At 38.5% G+C, this 15,998-nt stretch overlaps 1 protein-coding gene across 4 annotated transcripts in view; it reads right to left on the reverse strand.

The window, feature by feature from the left end:
* CARMIL1 (capping protein regulator and myosin 1 linker 1) overlaps positions 1–15,998 on the reverse strand; it is a 173,423-nt gene that overhangs the window by 83,844 nt on the left and 73,581 nt on the right. For 3 of the 4 annotated variants that reach the window (XM_042869392.1, XM_042869390.1, XM_042869393.1), the window contains exons 5-10: positions 14,054–14,175; positions 11,801–11,898; positions 11,369–11,439; positions 11,168–11,241; positions 6,309–6,384; positions 3,679–3,767 (exon numbers count right to left, since the gene is read on the reverse strand). In XM_042869392.1, coding sequence (XP_042725326.1) covers positions 3,679–3,767; positions 6,309–6,384; positions 11,168–11,241; positions 11,369–11,439; positions 11,801–11,898; positions 14,054–14,175 — 530 coding nt within the window. Of the gene's footprint in view, positions 1–3,678; positions 3,768–6,308; positions 6,385–11,167; positions 11,242–11,368; positions 11,440–11,800; positions 11,899–14,053; positions 14,176–15,998 lie in introns of those variants that run through there. The other variant, XM_042869394.1, reaches the window with a different exon arrangement.

The following is a 15,998-nucleotide window of genomic DNA, read 5'->3' on the forward strand; positions in this document are numbered from 1 at the left end:
CATTGTGCACAGGTGGGATACATACATTAACTTGCACAGCATTATCTCCCTCACTCACAAAGCTAAATTCTGACACCGCCCCCTAACTTGCAGCAAGTTTCCATCAATAATCACTCAAACAGATGGGCTTTGCAACATATCATAGAATCAACACAGCATTAGTATTGTGATCTTGAAAAATAGCAGGAATAACTCTCTCAAAGAACAGAACGACACTGAAAAACTGTTCTCTGCTTGCTTCTTTTTACAATGAGAAGCATCAAGGTTGCCCACAGTCCCAGAAACGTGAGCTGAGGGAGATGATGGTGTATTGGGTTGTATGTGCAAATATGTAGATGGAGAGCATGGCCTGCTTGTGTTCCAAATCCACTTGAAAGATAAGGGAATGCTGCCCTCTCTGAGCACATTCTGCTGTCACTGGATTATCACTACTCACAGCATAAAGTTTAAAGCTAACTTTGGTTTTCTTACATGATCACATCACCAGACTCTGGTTGAATCACCAGACTCTGGTTGAATCATTTTCTACGTATCATGTCACAAGGCTGTGGGTTCATACCAGCTCTATGTCAATTTCATAAACCCATCCTTGTACCTGTTAGAAAGCATTTATGTATTAAGAGACTAAATCTACTGTGCAGTTCTGTGGAGCAGACTATGCTTTCAATGGTTTTACTTTATTTAAGTTAGGAAAAGAGGTAGAAATCAAATAATATTTCTTGAGCTTCCTCCCAGCATCCTTCTCTCTCTGCTCCAAAGTACAGCATCTTACCTCCTGGAGGGCAGTGCTAAGAGAACTACTGGATACAGTACTAAAAGAATGGAATTAACACTGTTCCTTTTCCCTGGGACAGATCCTTCCTATCACAAGAGCTGTCAGCCTGTGTGCTGAGAATTACAGTGGAGGTAGCAACATCGTCTGCACTCTGAAAAAGAGCGGAGATAAGATAGGGATAACCTCAATAGCTTTTGGCTATCTGTTGTTGCAAGGTGTACTCAAGTAGAGATGCTCCAGGAAATTTTAGTTCCCCTTTGAAACTATATCATATTCTTATCCTAAAGAACAAAATATTTTTATCCTATGTTCTTATTGTGAACACAAACAGTCAACCACTTTGGACTTAAATTTGTGCCACCTGACAGGCCTCAGGGTATCCTCCTTTGCTATCTGCTGCTGCTCCTGCAGATGACTACTACTACATCTCCTGTAGGGCACCTGTTTTCCAACATTCTAGATACTGAGGGTCATTCAGGCTTGGAGGTAAAGCTTTTAAAAGGTCTGATATAACTACATGTATGAGAGAGGAAGAATATTTCACCAATGGTAAGAATAGCACAAACCAGGAAATCTCAGACAAAAATTCCTCAAGATCAGTCCAGATAACACATCCAGATAACACAATAGAAAAACAGAGGATGTGTGTAGGAGGAGCTAACGTGATTACATGCAAGGACATTCAGAGCCCATCCAGCAGGGGAAGACGAGCTGCAGAATCTGTCAGAGGCCCTCCTTGTATCATCAGCAGGCATGTCTATTCTCTCTCTGTTATCACAGTCACTCCCCTTGGGACACGGTGGCAGTAGTTACTGCAGATGGCAATAGGGACAGTCTGCCTGCCAGATTTCAGAATATTGAAGCACAACGAACAAACAATTTTCACCAGCTTCTGCAAATAGGCCTTTTCAGACTGGAGACTCCACCTTGCAATTTCGCAGAAATGAATCTTCTGATAATTGCATGGTCCTCTATTTCTCTAAAGCAGCAAACAGATACAATTCTCTTTTCACACTCATTTGTTCAGATCACCTTAAACTATTCTTCATTCACTGAAATCTGGATATCACCTACCTCAATTAGCATCCTAACACTTATCAAGACATTTATATCCTCTTTTTTTTTCCCATCAAAGACATCCAAAATAATCTAGACTGCATCCTTTAAGTCTGTAAAAGAAATAGCAATGGGCATAAAATTTTCAAGAACACCTAAACTGTCAGAAATCTTATTAGACAGGGGGCTTTTTTGACAGCACACTTTTCCCCAACATCAAGTCTGCACTTCCCTAGGTCCTGGGTCCATACTACTGCTGTAAGTGTATGATAGTTTGTAGTCCCATCAGCTGGAAGGATGACAGTTTTATATGGAGCTACATCCCATACCACATAACACATAATAATGGCTGGAGGTAGAAAATGGAATCATCTGAAAGTGGCCCTGCTACAGGAGAAAATACACTCATGCAGCTGCTCAGGTGCCTCTGGAGGCATTGTTCTTGCTAGCTCTATCTCAACAACTGGTCTGTTGTGTTTCAGTAGCTCTTTCTCAACACTTGTCTGGCAGTCTGTCACAACTCATTAGAAGTGACTGGTCTATAAGCTGTGCAAAGATGCCCAGTAACAATAGGATTTCCTCCTAGCAAGCAGATATGATAACTGGCAAAATTGACAAACGTATCCTTGACAAAAACAGACAGACAGTGCTGAGCACAGCAGATGCACACCAGGGCAAAATGCCAAATACCACGCACGTAGATGGAGGCACAAAACCAAAGTCATAGTTTGATTATCTGTCAAATCCTATTAAAACTGAAAACAGATCCAACTGTTAGAAGTTAATGTAGACAGTGTACAAAGGTAGTCAATGTATCTTTTTATATTCGTGATTAGCAGTATGTCTCACGGCACAGAGTGCAGGAAAAACAAGATCAAAATCAGTTCAGAAAAAAGAAAAAAGAAAAAAGAAAAAAGAAAAAAAGGAAAAAGAAAAAAGAAGAAAAGAAAAAAAGAAAAAAAGAAAAAAGAAAAAAAGAAAAAAGGAAAAAGAAAAAAGGAAAAGAAAAAGAAAAAAACAGAAAACAGAGAAAAGAGAAAAAAGAGAAAAAAAAAAAAAAAAAAGGAAAAAGAAGAAAGTAGAGGCAAATAAAAGCATACCACATAACTTCCCCATGCTTTTTTCTCTTATTTTTTTCTTCAGTTTAATGCTCAGCTTCTCTGATTTTTCCACTTTGTATTTATTAGTATAAAAATTCATTAGAACTAGAGCTTATCTTGTCCACATGGTCTTGGATGCTACTTTAACACTATAACAAGCCTCAGATACTTCATCCAGGCTAGTTTGTAACTTGAACTTTGCATCTGTTTGCTCTGAAGAAAAAAAATACCTAGGCTTAACTCGCTGTACTTACAGAACACACAAGGACTAAAATTAATCATCTACTTTCTTCCTTCTTTAAAAACAAGTTAATAACATGTAGTATTACTACGCTACTACAACACCACAGACACAATACACAAAAAGAAAAAAAAGGCCTTGGGAATGGAGCTGTATCTGTTATCCAAAATGGAATAATAGGCATTTTAACAAAATCCCCATCACTTTTGTTCATAATTCTATTGGTAACACTATTTGGAGGGTATCTGCGTGAGTTAATTCAGGGTTTATGCACTTATCCAATTCATTCTTCTTCACTTAACCCAATTCTCCAAGCAGAATCTAACAAACACCAGTTTATAAGGATTTTCTGGATTATGAGGAATCTCTGACTAGCAACTCCTCAGAACAAGCTGAACACTGAGCATGAGTTTGTCTAACACTCCGGCTAATACACATCACACATCTTTTTTTTTTTTCCTAGGAGTAAGCAGTAAATAATGCAATATTTTGAAGCAATTACTTACGTTCTAAGCCCAGCATTCTCTAATACCAGTTCTTCCAGTCGATTGGACCTACTGACTACTCGCAGAATCTGCTCACAGACATCAGTGGACTGCCACAGAAAAGACAGAACAGCGTTAAGGAACATATGGTTGTTTAGTTATAAGCTATACATCATAACGGGATCCAGGTCATGAACTGCTTTGTCTCATACTTATGTAATAACTAAGAATACTGGGAACATCCTAGGGAGTCAGATGACAACATCTGGAAAAGACTTAGAGAAACAAGAGGTAGGCCAAAAGCAACCAATTTATGAAACTGGCTGCCTGAGGGCAGAATTAGTCTAATAATAGTAGAATACACAAACAAAACAAAACAAAAAAACCGCAGACCCTATGTGCAGAGAAAACACACATTTAATTTTTAGAGAACTCTTCTTCATATAGTTACTAATCCCTCAGAAGAAAATAGCAACTGATGGAATGAAGAATAAAGCCTGACAAGAAATGCCAGCTAAACACAGAGAAAGATGTTATAAGACAAAGAAGAGGGGGAAAAAAAAAAAAATCAAGAGTAAGAGCACTTTAGCTGCAGATCCAAAAACTGCTCAGGGACTAATGCTTAAGGGTGAGTAAATTTCAGTAGGAGCTCTCCCGGCCTACACAGAATAACTCACATTTCATGACAGTTACTGCTGCTGGATCTTAGAACTTGCAGAGGCATTCACAAATACTATGAACAAAATGTAACAAAACAGTTTGCTTGCCATGCTCGGGGATGAAACTTCAATGTTTTAAAGGCCATACAGTGAACTTCATTCACCCTTTATTCTAATATCTTAGTTTGCTTCTTAATTTGCCTTTTTTTCACAGCATATACCATCCCACATTCATATGAAGTCCAAAGTAGAACTTCAGTTGTGATCATGAACTGTTGAAACTATTCTATGTTACCCACTCTAAAAATGACAGCTTGACATTCACACTTGGGATATCTTTATCTCTAACAGCAGCCTGGCATTTTCTAGGATTCTCTTAAACTAGTTGAAACTCCTAAAAAAGAAGAGAATGCTCCAGCACACACGTGAAATCCCTTACACAGTAAAGGTGACAGTGCTTTCTAAAGATGGCCAGTTCAGCCAATTCTCTCCAATTCTATCCTTGCCTTCCATATTTTTGTAATTCATGATATTATCACAGTGCTACTACAGCACTGTGACTGCAAGTGGAAAATTTCATGCATGTACTGTAAAAACACTACAGATCATGTCTATCAAACACAATGTCAGAGTGGGACTCACCAAGTACAACATATTCAATGGCCTCTGGATATGTCTGACCTCACACTGACCCTCAGCAGAGTCCCTGTGGCATGGATTTACTGTCCAGTGGTTCATATTATCCTGACATTTTTTATTCCAATTTGAATACATGGAAGGTTGTTTTATTATTACTGATGCACTTTCAAGACTGATAAGGTTTGTTTTCTACATTAGAAGTTGTTAAAAATTCTCCCTAAAGATCATATTACATTAAAACAAACAAAATGTTAAAACAACAGAGAAGGCATTTCTCAAACCACTAATTCTACCTCTAAATATTAATTTTTAGGTTTGGTAAAAATATTAAAACATATGAAAATATACTACATTTAGTACTGAATTCACATTTTACATTTAACTACTGATTTTCTTGGCTGTTTCTTCAGTAGTTCAGCTTGTTTAGATTTGCTCCCTTTTTTCTTTACAAAAGCAATGCTGCTGCGAAAGAAGACTGAGTGGGGAACTTATCAATGCTTATAAATATCTAAAGGCAGGAGTGAAGGGGATGGATGGGGCCAGGCTCTTCTCAATGGTGCCCAGCAACAGAACAAGGGGCAATATGCACAAACTGGAACACGGGGAGTTCCATATGAACATGAGGAAAAAAATTCTTTACTGTGAGGGTGGCAGAGCACTGGCACAGGCTGCCCAGCCAGGTTGTGGAGTCTCCATCTCTGGAGATATTCAAAACCTGCCTGGATGCCTACCTGTGTAACCTGCTGTAGAGAACCTGCTTTGGCAGGAGGTTGGACTATATGATCTCCAGAGGTCCCGTCCAACCCCTACGATTCTGTGATTCTGTGAATAATAGCATTGCAACCTGTCACTACATACTTATTATTTTAAGGAGCTGGTGTCAGACAACCAGGAGAAAATCAAGATGCAATGAAAGTTAAGAGCAAAACTTGTTTCATAATGTGAGAAGAAAATAACCTAGACTCCTAGTATTTTTCTTCCACCTCCAAAAACCAACAGATACTTCTAGCTGCTTTAGAATTTTTCCTGTTTAGTCAGCAAGTATTTCTATGAGCTGACAACACCTGACAGATTAGTTTTATGGGCCACCATTATAGCCAAATAAACTTTTCCAAATGTATTTGTGTGAAATTCTGGCAAAATCGGCACACAGTAGTGTTTCTATAGCATGAAAAAACTATCCAACTGTTTATGTTTCCCTCACACAATAAACAGAAAAACAATTATCAGTTTTTAAATAAGACTGCCCTGCTTATTTACCCAAAGGAGTTCACCTTGAAAAATGCAGTAGTATCATTCAAGACACAGCACAGCCTGGTAAATCTTGGTATACCATTTCAGTTTATTACTTACTAATTTCAGATCCTTGGAGGACAGCTTTGTAAACCACTGATTATACTCCAGAGCAGCAACTATTGGTATTAAGTCTCTAGAAAAAGAAAAACACTTTTACACACATTTCATATAACTGTCAGTTTTGGTCATTTGAAACAATCTCTGAAGTGCTTTTCTGTATCTAATTTCCTCTGTTTCTGCAATGCTGATTGACTGCTGTCACCATTACAAAAAGCTCTGCATTCTCAAAATAAGAGCACCATGAGCAGCTGTGCGTCTTGCCTGTATTGTAATAAAAATTTTTGACTGGCCAACTGACATCTATTCTAGCATGAATTTTTAAACCAGAAATTTGTCTGGGCTGCCATTCCTACTTGTTCTTCATCCTGAGACATATTTAAGCTTCTTAATCATCTCTAATTATAATTGAGTGTGACGCTAAAAAGCTTTTTGGCAGACTGATGATTTAATATAATCCCATGACTGAATGCTTCTAGAGAACATCTCCTTGTCTCATCTCTATAGTTAAATTCCCCCAGGAAGAGGGAGACCTGCAAAAGGATAATGCAACTTTCAGCACAAACCATACTTAATTGTAAGAGGGATTTCACAAATGAAATTCTAAATTATTCTCATTTTCTTTATTCCAATCCTCTTAATTTGATCTGCTCTTCCTCTGTTGAGCTTCACCAATAACAGATGCTGATAAATGTCATGTCTGCACGCTACCCCCAGCAGAATCATTCATCTAGCACAGGCAATTAGTCTCAACAGTTACCTAGAAACCTCTTCAGAATGAAGCAAAGAGATGTAGTGTACATGAAATGTATCTGACTAGCAAAAAATAGTTGTCTGAGCCTAAGATCTGTGGGGAAAAAATTAAAAATACTAGCTTTTATAAGCTACTACCAACCCCAGCACTCCATTCAGGACATTTGCAGGTAGGTATGGATCTGCACCAAATACGCAGCACCTTTCTCACATCTTTTCCTTCTTCCTCATCAAGGTAAATGCTAGACAGGCTGAAGGCTCCACCATCACAACAGTGGGACAGTGCTCTTTATGCTATGATAGGAAGCCCTAAAAGGGACAGATAGCACCATTGGTGCTGTTCCTTCAAAGGAAAAGAGTGACAATGAGCAGTAATGACTGGGTATACATGGTTACACTGCCACGGAGCTGGTAAGTACCCCAGACACCAGCAAGTATCCTGGGGGGGCAGGAGGAGGCTGCAGGTAGAGAGTGCCTGAGGCTGTCCTTTTCTCTCCTCTGCTCCCAAAGCCAGGGATGAAAACAGCTGAAGGATCCAGGGATGTTTAGACTTAGTGGGAAAAGCTGCTGCATTTTCAAGAAGTTAAAGAGACTGCTACAGCAGAATGAGAATTTTTTAAAATAAATCAAGCCTGCTGATTTGCAAGTTCTCATCTTTGAATAATTTAGTCTTCTGCAGTATCCAAGGCCTGTTTGTTCAAGCTTCAGACAAACACAGATACTGACATAGCTGTAATACCAACAGCTAAAAAAACATATCACACACCTCCCGCCCTTCCACCCCACATGCCTGAAGATAGTGGAACAACAGCCTTGTTTGTAATATTCTGTCTGGATACTTTGGCCTATCAAAGAACAACTACATTTTACAATCTGATTTTACTGAGGAACTATATAAAGTTCAGTTTTTCATTTCATTTAAATTTTTGAAGGTGCTTCTTACTAAGGACAGTCCTTGCAGCACTTAGCTCCACTCCCTGTGTCACTTTGAGCTTGCCAACTTCATTGTACTTCTCATGGAGCTTATCTTTTCAAAATGGTATACAGCTTTTTTCCACTCTATTTCTATTAAATCCTACATATCTTACTAACAATGATCAGAATTTGCAATACAAAAAGAATTATGCTAATGACCTCTTCCAAAAGCAGGGCCTTCTCCTAACTTTCCTTCACCAAGTTATGTTAAGCAGCTCACATTTATTTGTTTGCCTGTGAAACTATCATCTAAAATAAAGTAAGGTTTACAGAATGTAAATCTTTGCCATTTTAAAATGAAAACAGATTCTGTTCTTCTGGAATGCAGGAAATCTCTCCAAGCTTTAACAACATTCAAGCTTTGCCAGTGGCTGCACATTTTTTCAACAGTTCTGTCCCCCTGTGTATTTAAGATGACAAGAAATCTAAATGGTGCGAAGAAAAAAAAATCTAACTAATCACACATTTCTGACAATATATTCTCAATGTACAAATTTTTGAATGCTAAAACATATCCAAGAGAAGAAAATTGTGCTGCAGAGTTAAACAAGCCCTATTTACTTTGAGGGGTTGTTGTTGTTATACAATTATATGGTTCAAAGCACAATATAACTTCAAATAAAACTTCAGAAGTCATGCACCCCTGTGGCAAGCCATGTTATGCACTCTCAGTGTCAGACACGCAGGGAATTTAAATTCATCTATAATTCATTCCATCCTATGCTGACCTCTAACAGAAATGCTTTACTAGGAAAAATACAAATTGTTTATTTTTAGCAATGCATAGCTTGTGTATCCAGTTTTCATCCTACCTCACTTCAGAGCTACTTCATAATGTGAAACACATAATTTCAGTAAACTCAAAAATCATATGGACAAGATATACGAGCTTCTCAAAGTCCAAAACATGGGCATGTTGTTAATTTGAAGCGTTATCACTTTGCTAAGTATCTGACAAAACACTTGCAATACATGGTTGAATTTACTGGGATTTCAGAACCTAATTTGTACTTTTACTGAATAATATGTTTTTGACTTCCTCCAAAATTTTGTTTTCTGGAAAATTTCAATCTAAAACCTTTTTCTCAATTCCAGCCTCAATATTAAGAAATTGCCACAACAAGATGGATTTTATTGTGTATATGTGGGTCTAAAATTGCTTTGAATCTTTGGACTTACATAATCATGCAACACTTAATAAAGATTCTATTAACAATAAATTTATTTTTTTGGTGACGTGAGGTTTGCAAGTCATACTTCAATTAAAACATTCACTGAACCAACAAACTCACAATTCCATTTTCCCAAAGCCAACTCTTTTGAAGCAGCTAAATACTTAAAGCACTTTTCTATTTTTCATTAAAAAGTAGTATTTTCACTCCTAATAACTTGTTCAAACTTTTATTCTTTATTGAAGTTGAATGGCTCTAAATCACTTTTTCAAAAATGCCCCATGTTCTTCTCAGCTCTTCCAACTTACAATACACCTAAGTGTTCTTAGTTTCTTACTCCATCATTGCTCGTGATATAGAAACACAGAATGGTTTGGGTTGGAAGGGACCTTAAAGCCCACCTGGCTCCAATCCCTTGCTACAGGCAGGGCTGCCCCCCACCAGCTCAGCTGCTCAGGGCCCCATCCAACCTGGCCTTGAACGCCTCCAGGAATGAGGCACCACAGCTTGTCTGGGCAGCTCTGCCAATGCCTCACCGCCCTCTGCGTGAAAAATTTAATCCTAATATCTAATCTAAACATCTTCTCTTTGATTTAAAACCTTTCCCCCCATTCTAACATTATCAAACTGTGTAAAAAGTCAGTCTCCCTACTGTTTATAAACCCCCTTAAGACACTGGAAGACCACAATATGGTCTCCCTGGAGCTTCTCTTCTTCAGACAGAACAGCTCCAACTCACTCAACCTTTCTTCATAGGAGAGGTGCCCAGTCCTCTGACTATCTTTGCATCCCTCTTCTGAACCTACACCAATAGCTCCACCATCTTTCTCATGCTGTGGACTCCAGCACAAGTAATCCTTTCCTTATCTTCTCTCAGCAATCCTTAACTGACCAGTCTTTGGATACAGCTGTCATGCACTAGTTGCAGCCCTGCAGTCTCTCCTGAATTACCTCTGAATAGTCCAACACAGGCAGTAACTTCATTGTGGAATTAACCACGGTGACTGTGAAAATCACCACAGAAGCTAAGTATATGAGTATGTTTTTTCTTCATATTTTTGCAAATTTTACATACTAGCAACCTTACAACTACAAAGAATGCTGTGCCAAAATAACCTCATTTACTTACCTCCAAGTTCAGTCTTTTTGTTATAATATTTTAACATTATATCTCAGACAGATTCTTAATTCTTCCCTTGGGCCTCTTTGAAGAAACAAACACACTGTCTTATTTACAGTTTCTTTAATTTGTCATTTTTCTTGTATAATGACGGATTTTAATTAAGACTCTTTTCCATTTCTTCTTACTTAAATATCTTCAGATGCAACTTTCTTAGAATCCAGTGTTCTCAATCCAGTAAGCCAAATACAATACTTAGCTAAGTTTCAGCATCTCATAGTAAAATTACCCTCAATTAGTTCCTTTCTGGAAGTACACATTTTTGATTGCATCTTTTGTTAGTGGAGAAACTATTGGCTGAGATTCAGCTGAATAACTTAAACCTTCTACAGACTTGCTAAAAAAGCCATTTCCTTTAGCACATACACTACGAGAAAGATTCTGTAAAAGCAAAGGCTGCCTAATTTCCTTTTTTGCTTTGCATGCCAGATGTAGTTGCATGTATTTTCTGCTGAATTTGAGCACTTACATCCACCATCATAGGAAAAAAAAAAAAATCATAATAACTATCTGCTAACTTTTTGGAGTGCTTCCAATAGCAAGATATATTTATCTCCAAAACAAAATGTGCTCTTCATGGGGCCTTTGTGCAAAAACAGCACCTTTTTTCTGAAAACTATAAAAGCTATAGATGGTCATTTCAGATGTCCAGATATTTAAGGGACAGCTTTTATGGGACTATCCCCCTTCAGCAAGGGCAGGCAAAATCTACTGGAAGGACAATTCAAGGGATAAGAAAAATTTGCTAAGTATTAGCATGATTATTACATATTATTTACCTGTGGTCAAGATGGCTGAAGTCTTGCAAATTCAACTCTCTGGTATCTTGTGTCAGATAAATTGTGTCAACATCCTGTTAAAAATACATAACCAAATACATATTTATCCTACTTTTTTCCCCTGAAGTATTATGATTTATCCGCCCCTACATCATTCGTACAGTTAGTTGAAATGAGCTCCAGTGCAAGACGTGTACTTACCCACTGTACTTCTTCTCTGTATGGAAATCCAAGCCAATCACACACACAGGCATACATCTGTGAAAAGCCTCCTAGAAATAACACAAGAGAATATTTAACATAATAGTAAAACAAACAGACATCAAAAGCATACTTGAATACTGGAACATATAACCAGCCTTTCAAAACTCACTCTCCTTTTCCCTCAGAAGGGCATCCATTGTGCTGCTGAAAGAAACTAAAAGAAACTGAGACTATCCTATCTTTGTAATACCCATCAGGTTGCAAGAAAGCTTAAAATAGTGCCTTCACCTACCAATCAGAAGTCTACTCCATACTAATTACACCTTAAAACTAATTACACCTTTACAAGCTTCTACCAGAAATAGAATTAGACTTCCTGACACTGCTATTCCAAGCTTTTTATATTTGAGCATTCAAATTCATTCTCACCACAAGGTCCAAGTTCTGCCACTGTCTGACTGTCCCACAGGGCCTGGAGATTAACCAGTCTTTCTGAAGGCTCCATTGTTACTTTTTTCAGAATCCTCCTAAATGCAAAGGGGAAGAAGTATTCACGATTTTAAAAATATTTTAAACCCGTACCACTGTATGCACTCAATAGCATTCATTTTAAGCATGACTTTTAGTGAGTATACAGGAAGAGTTAGTATCTTTAATACAACTCAATTCTCTGCCTAGAAGTCAAACATATCATGATACAGACTAGCATGAGTAACATTTATTTGCCTCTTCCTTCCTTCCAATAAATTAACACTGCAACTACTGAAGCCCAATGCTGTGACAAGGTCGCTCAAGCTAAGTAGGTGTTGGACTCTCAACTATGACAAGGTTGCCAAAATAGGAAGGGACCACAGAACAATAGAATGTCTTGGGTTGGAAGGGACCTCAAAGATCATCTAGTTCCAACCTCCTGTCATGGACAGGGCTGCCACCCACTCCATCAGGTTGCACAGGGGTCCATCCAACCTGGCCTTGAACCTCCAGGGATGAAGCACCCGCAGCTTCTTTGGGCAGCCTGTGCCAGCATTTCACCACCCTCTCAGTAAAAAACTTCACCCTGACATCTGATCTATATTGTATATAGATGTGCTAGGAGACATGGCATTACTAACTACATACAGAACTATGGTCATCTACCCATGTGCTTTTAATCAGTAAAAGCAGTGTGCTGCTAAGAGCCACAGAATCTGCTGAGCAACCTCCAGGCTGCACATGAGATATCTAGCTCTAATCTTTGCAATTTGATAGTGTTCTTACTCCTCGAGGTAAAACCACTACCACTTATTGGTTTAAAGAAAAGAAAATACGTGCTGTTCTGAATTAGAGAACACCCTCAAATTCCAGAATTCCATAAAACAAAGGAAAACAAATAATAAGAGATATTAATAGGAGAAACCTCTTTTCCCATTCTTGCATGTTCTGGTCCTATATTATCTGCATAACTCCAGTGCCTTAATTCCAGAAAACTACTCTGAGAGGAGAGCAATCTATAGCGCTACACAAAATGCTCCAGCAGCATTCTCCGCAAAGCCAAGAAAAAACCCGTACAGGGCTCAAGGCCTCCACAGACTCACACAACTCCCACAGCCTGAAGGCCCTGTTCACTCTGCTTCTCTTGTCTGTATTTCTCACATCACTACTGAGGTTCAACAGCAACTTTGTTCACAAGCATTCACTTGTGTGTATGTTTTCTGAAGGAAGAACTCCACCTCTATTGAGCAGTTAGTAATACTGAAAGAGAGATAATGTGGAAACAAAAACAAATTGCCAGCTGGAGTACATGAACTTAAATTCCTACTATATCTACAGGAAAGCTGAATAATAAAGACACACCCCCAAAACAACACATGTAAATTTAGGCTCACCACTTACATCTAATGCCTCTTAAAAAAAGTTTACTCAAATATGTCCCGAAGAACTCTTTTAGATGGATCATTACCTATAACACTGCTAACAACTGGGAGCTGATGAGAAATAGTAGTACAGATGCATTGTCTTGTAGAAAGGGATGAAGGCAAGGGCAAAGAGAAGAAAAAATGAAAAAAAGACCACTGAGAATTGCAGCAAGATGATAAAATTCAGAGGCAGAAGATAGCACAAAAATACACAATACAGTCACACGAACAACAAAGAGAAGGTGAAAACAGTGCAGAAGGAAGGGAAAGGAACCTAGAAAAGTGGATGTATGATTCAAGGAGGCAGTTATTCCATGCAAAGTATATGACAATGCCCAGGGCTCAGCACTGAAGAGCAAGACTCCCAGCTGTGTGAAACATTTCAACTATTCAAAAATTCAAGTTAAACAGAAACTTTCCCTCCACAAAAAAACAAAATACCACAGAACAAAACCTACTGAAGAATACTGAAGGTCACTGCTGTTTATGGAGAGAGGAATAAACTAAAACAAAAAGCTTCAAAACAATCTGTATCTGAGGTTGGCAAGGCAAAATAAGGAAGAACAAAAACCTCAATTACCTGTACTGACTCTTAAAAACAAAGGCTCTTTTGACCCCATAGGGCATGCCCTAGCTGCACTGCCTCACGGTTCTGCCATATCCCTCAGAAGGCCTACATAAAGGCTCAGTGCTTGCCTGCTCAAGTTGTTTCTTCCTGATGTAAGGAGAAAATGCAGTGGCTTGCCACAGATCTACTCAGGCTACTGTTGCCCTACAAGACACTTACACTGGAGAGAGTCCAGGAAATATCTTCCTGAGGCAGGTTCCAATGTGCGCCAGCACCTCATTCACATCCTCAGAGGACGCCATCTTCATGGAGATGCTGCATTTCTCAGTTTCCATAATCAGCTGTAAACAAGAGGGCATGAGGGCAGGGACAGGGTGTCATCTCATTCATATCCGTTGAAAAAGGTCCGCATTGTGAATGTCAACTGAATGCTTTGCATGCCAGCAAGAATTTGCTAATCTTTAATACACGATATGAGTGTTTCTGGTAGAGTTTCTGAAGTTCTTAAACATATGAGAACTGCATTCTCAAACTTTGCTTTTCCTAACAGTGCCTTGCTTCCCACGGGAATAAAGGCTTCCAAGGATCATGACCTCAGTTAGCACTTCCAGCACCAAGAACTTTTCACACTATTGTCCTCTTTTGAAACACTTCCCAGAACACCAGAAGTGAGTGCAGCCTGACAGGAAACTATTGAGCAAACAGGGCCTGCTTCATCAAGTAAAAAGTAAAAGTTTTTAAGGGCTGCAGTTCTCTGGAAAAGCTCTCATGCTTTAATCCACGCTGTTTAAGAAAACTTTAGGGTAATGCATGTCTAATTTTAAGTGAGGCAGAAACTGAGCTAATGTAACCACTCAGTGTCTGGGGAATATGTGCTTCAACTAGGAGAGAAATAAAGCCACCTACTACTAGTCTCTGCTATATATGAGTGTTCAGAATCACACTGGATTATTGTATGAATGACTCATCAAATGTGCTGCTGCTCTTGGCTGCATCACAGGAAGCCATGAAATACTTCTGTCTTCTCCAAAAAGTCTGTGTCAATTTTTTTTTTTAGATTAGATACAACATAAATAGAGAAAGAAGCCTGCGCCAAACACTATCATCGTCTCAATACACTTCTGTCTTCATTTTGGAGGGGACACTGAGCAATACACAAGAGAAATTAATTTTTTATTGAAAATAGTTCCTGGAATTCTCTCTTCCAGTTCCCAGCTCACGTCTAGGGCTGTCATCAGGAAAACTCCAGAAGAGGCTGCATTATCCCAGAAGCTCACAGAATCTTCACACCTTTTGGCACTACTGCAAATTCTTTCAGAGGGTTGTTGTCATTCACTGAAGATGCACCAGTGGACAAAGTCCATATGTGTTCCCTTACCACCAGTACTGCCACACCATTTCCTCTATCACTCTGCCCAATGTTATATTAGTGTTGGAAGTACTTCATGGCTTTCTAAAAGATGCCTAGCATGAGAATAAGACCTTCAGATACCGGGAAGATAACATGATGTTTGCAGGAAAGCTGTAATACCACCATTCGCCCTGCAAGGAACGCAACATTTCACCTGAAAGGTGAAATCATGGATTTCACCTGTCTTCAGTTATAAGTTGTGTTACAATACAAGTGGATGTAAACATGCAAAACCTTACAAAATGTTTTAGGAAAACGGTATGCAAAATGAAGCTGCTGAGAATCAGGACCTTTTCTCATAAAACCTGCTACAGCAACTGACCAATAACAATTATCTTTGGCTACCGTAGCCTTTTATTTGAAATAAATGAGGCCACAAACCATACACAGAGTTTACTGAATGTCTCCCACTTAGAAAAGTAAACCCCTTGACTTTTTTCCCCTTAAAAGAAAGCTTCAAAAACCAGGTTGAAAATGTAATGTTAAATACAAAGACAGCTTTTCAGAGTTCAAATATAGTGCTAGATGTTCCTACGTTTTAAACTCTTTAAAAGCCAAATATATCTGAAACACACACAGTCTTTGATACAATTGGACTGTCAAATCTCATCAACATATTAATCTTATGAATGAATGATATATTAAAGCCATTGTTCTTTCCATTATCTTCTCTTTGACATTCACTTTTTTTCTGGGCATGTAACCAGCTGTCAAATATATTTTGAGTTATATACAGAATAATGCATAGAGTAG

This window comes from Lagopus leucura, unplaced genomic scaffold, assembly GCF_019238085.1.
Source record: "Lagopus leucura isolate 7727_CA_CO unplaced genomic scaffold, USGS_WTPT01 Super-Scaffold_100002, whole genome shotgun sequence".
NCBI lineage: Eukaryota > Metazoa > Chordata > Aves > Galliformes > Phasianidae > Lagopus > Lagopus leucura.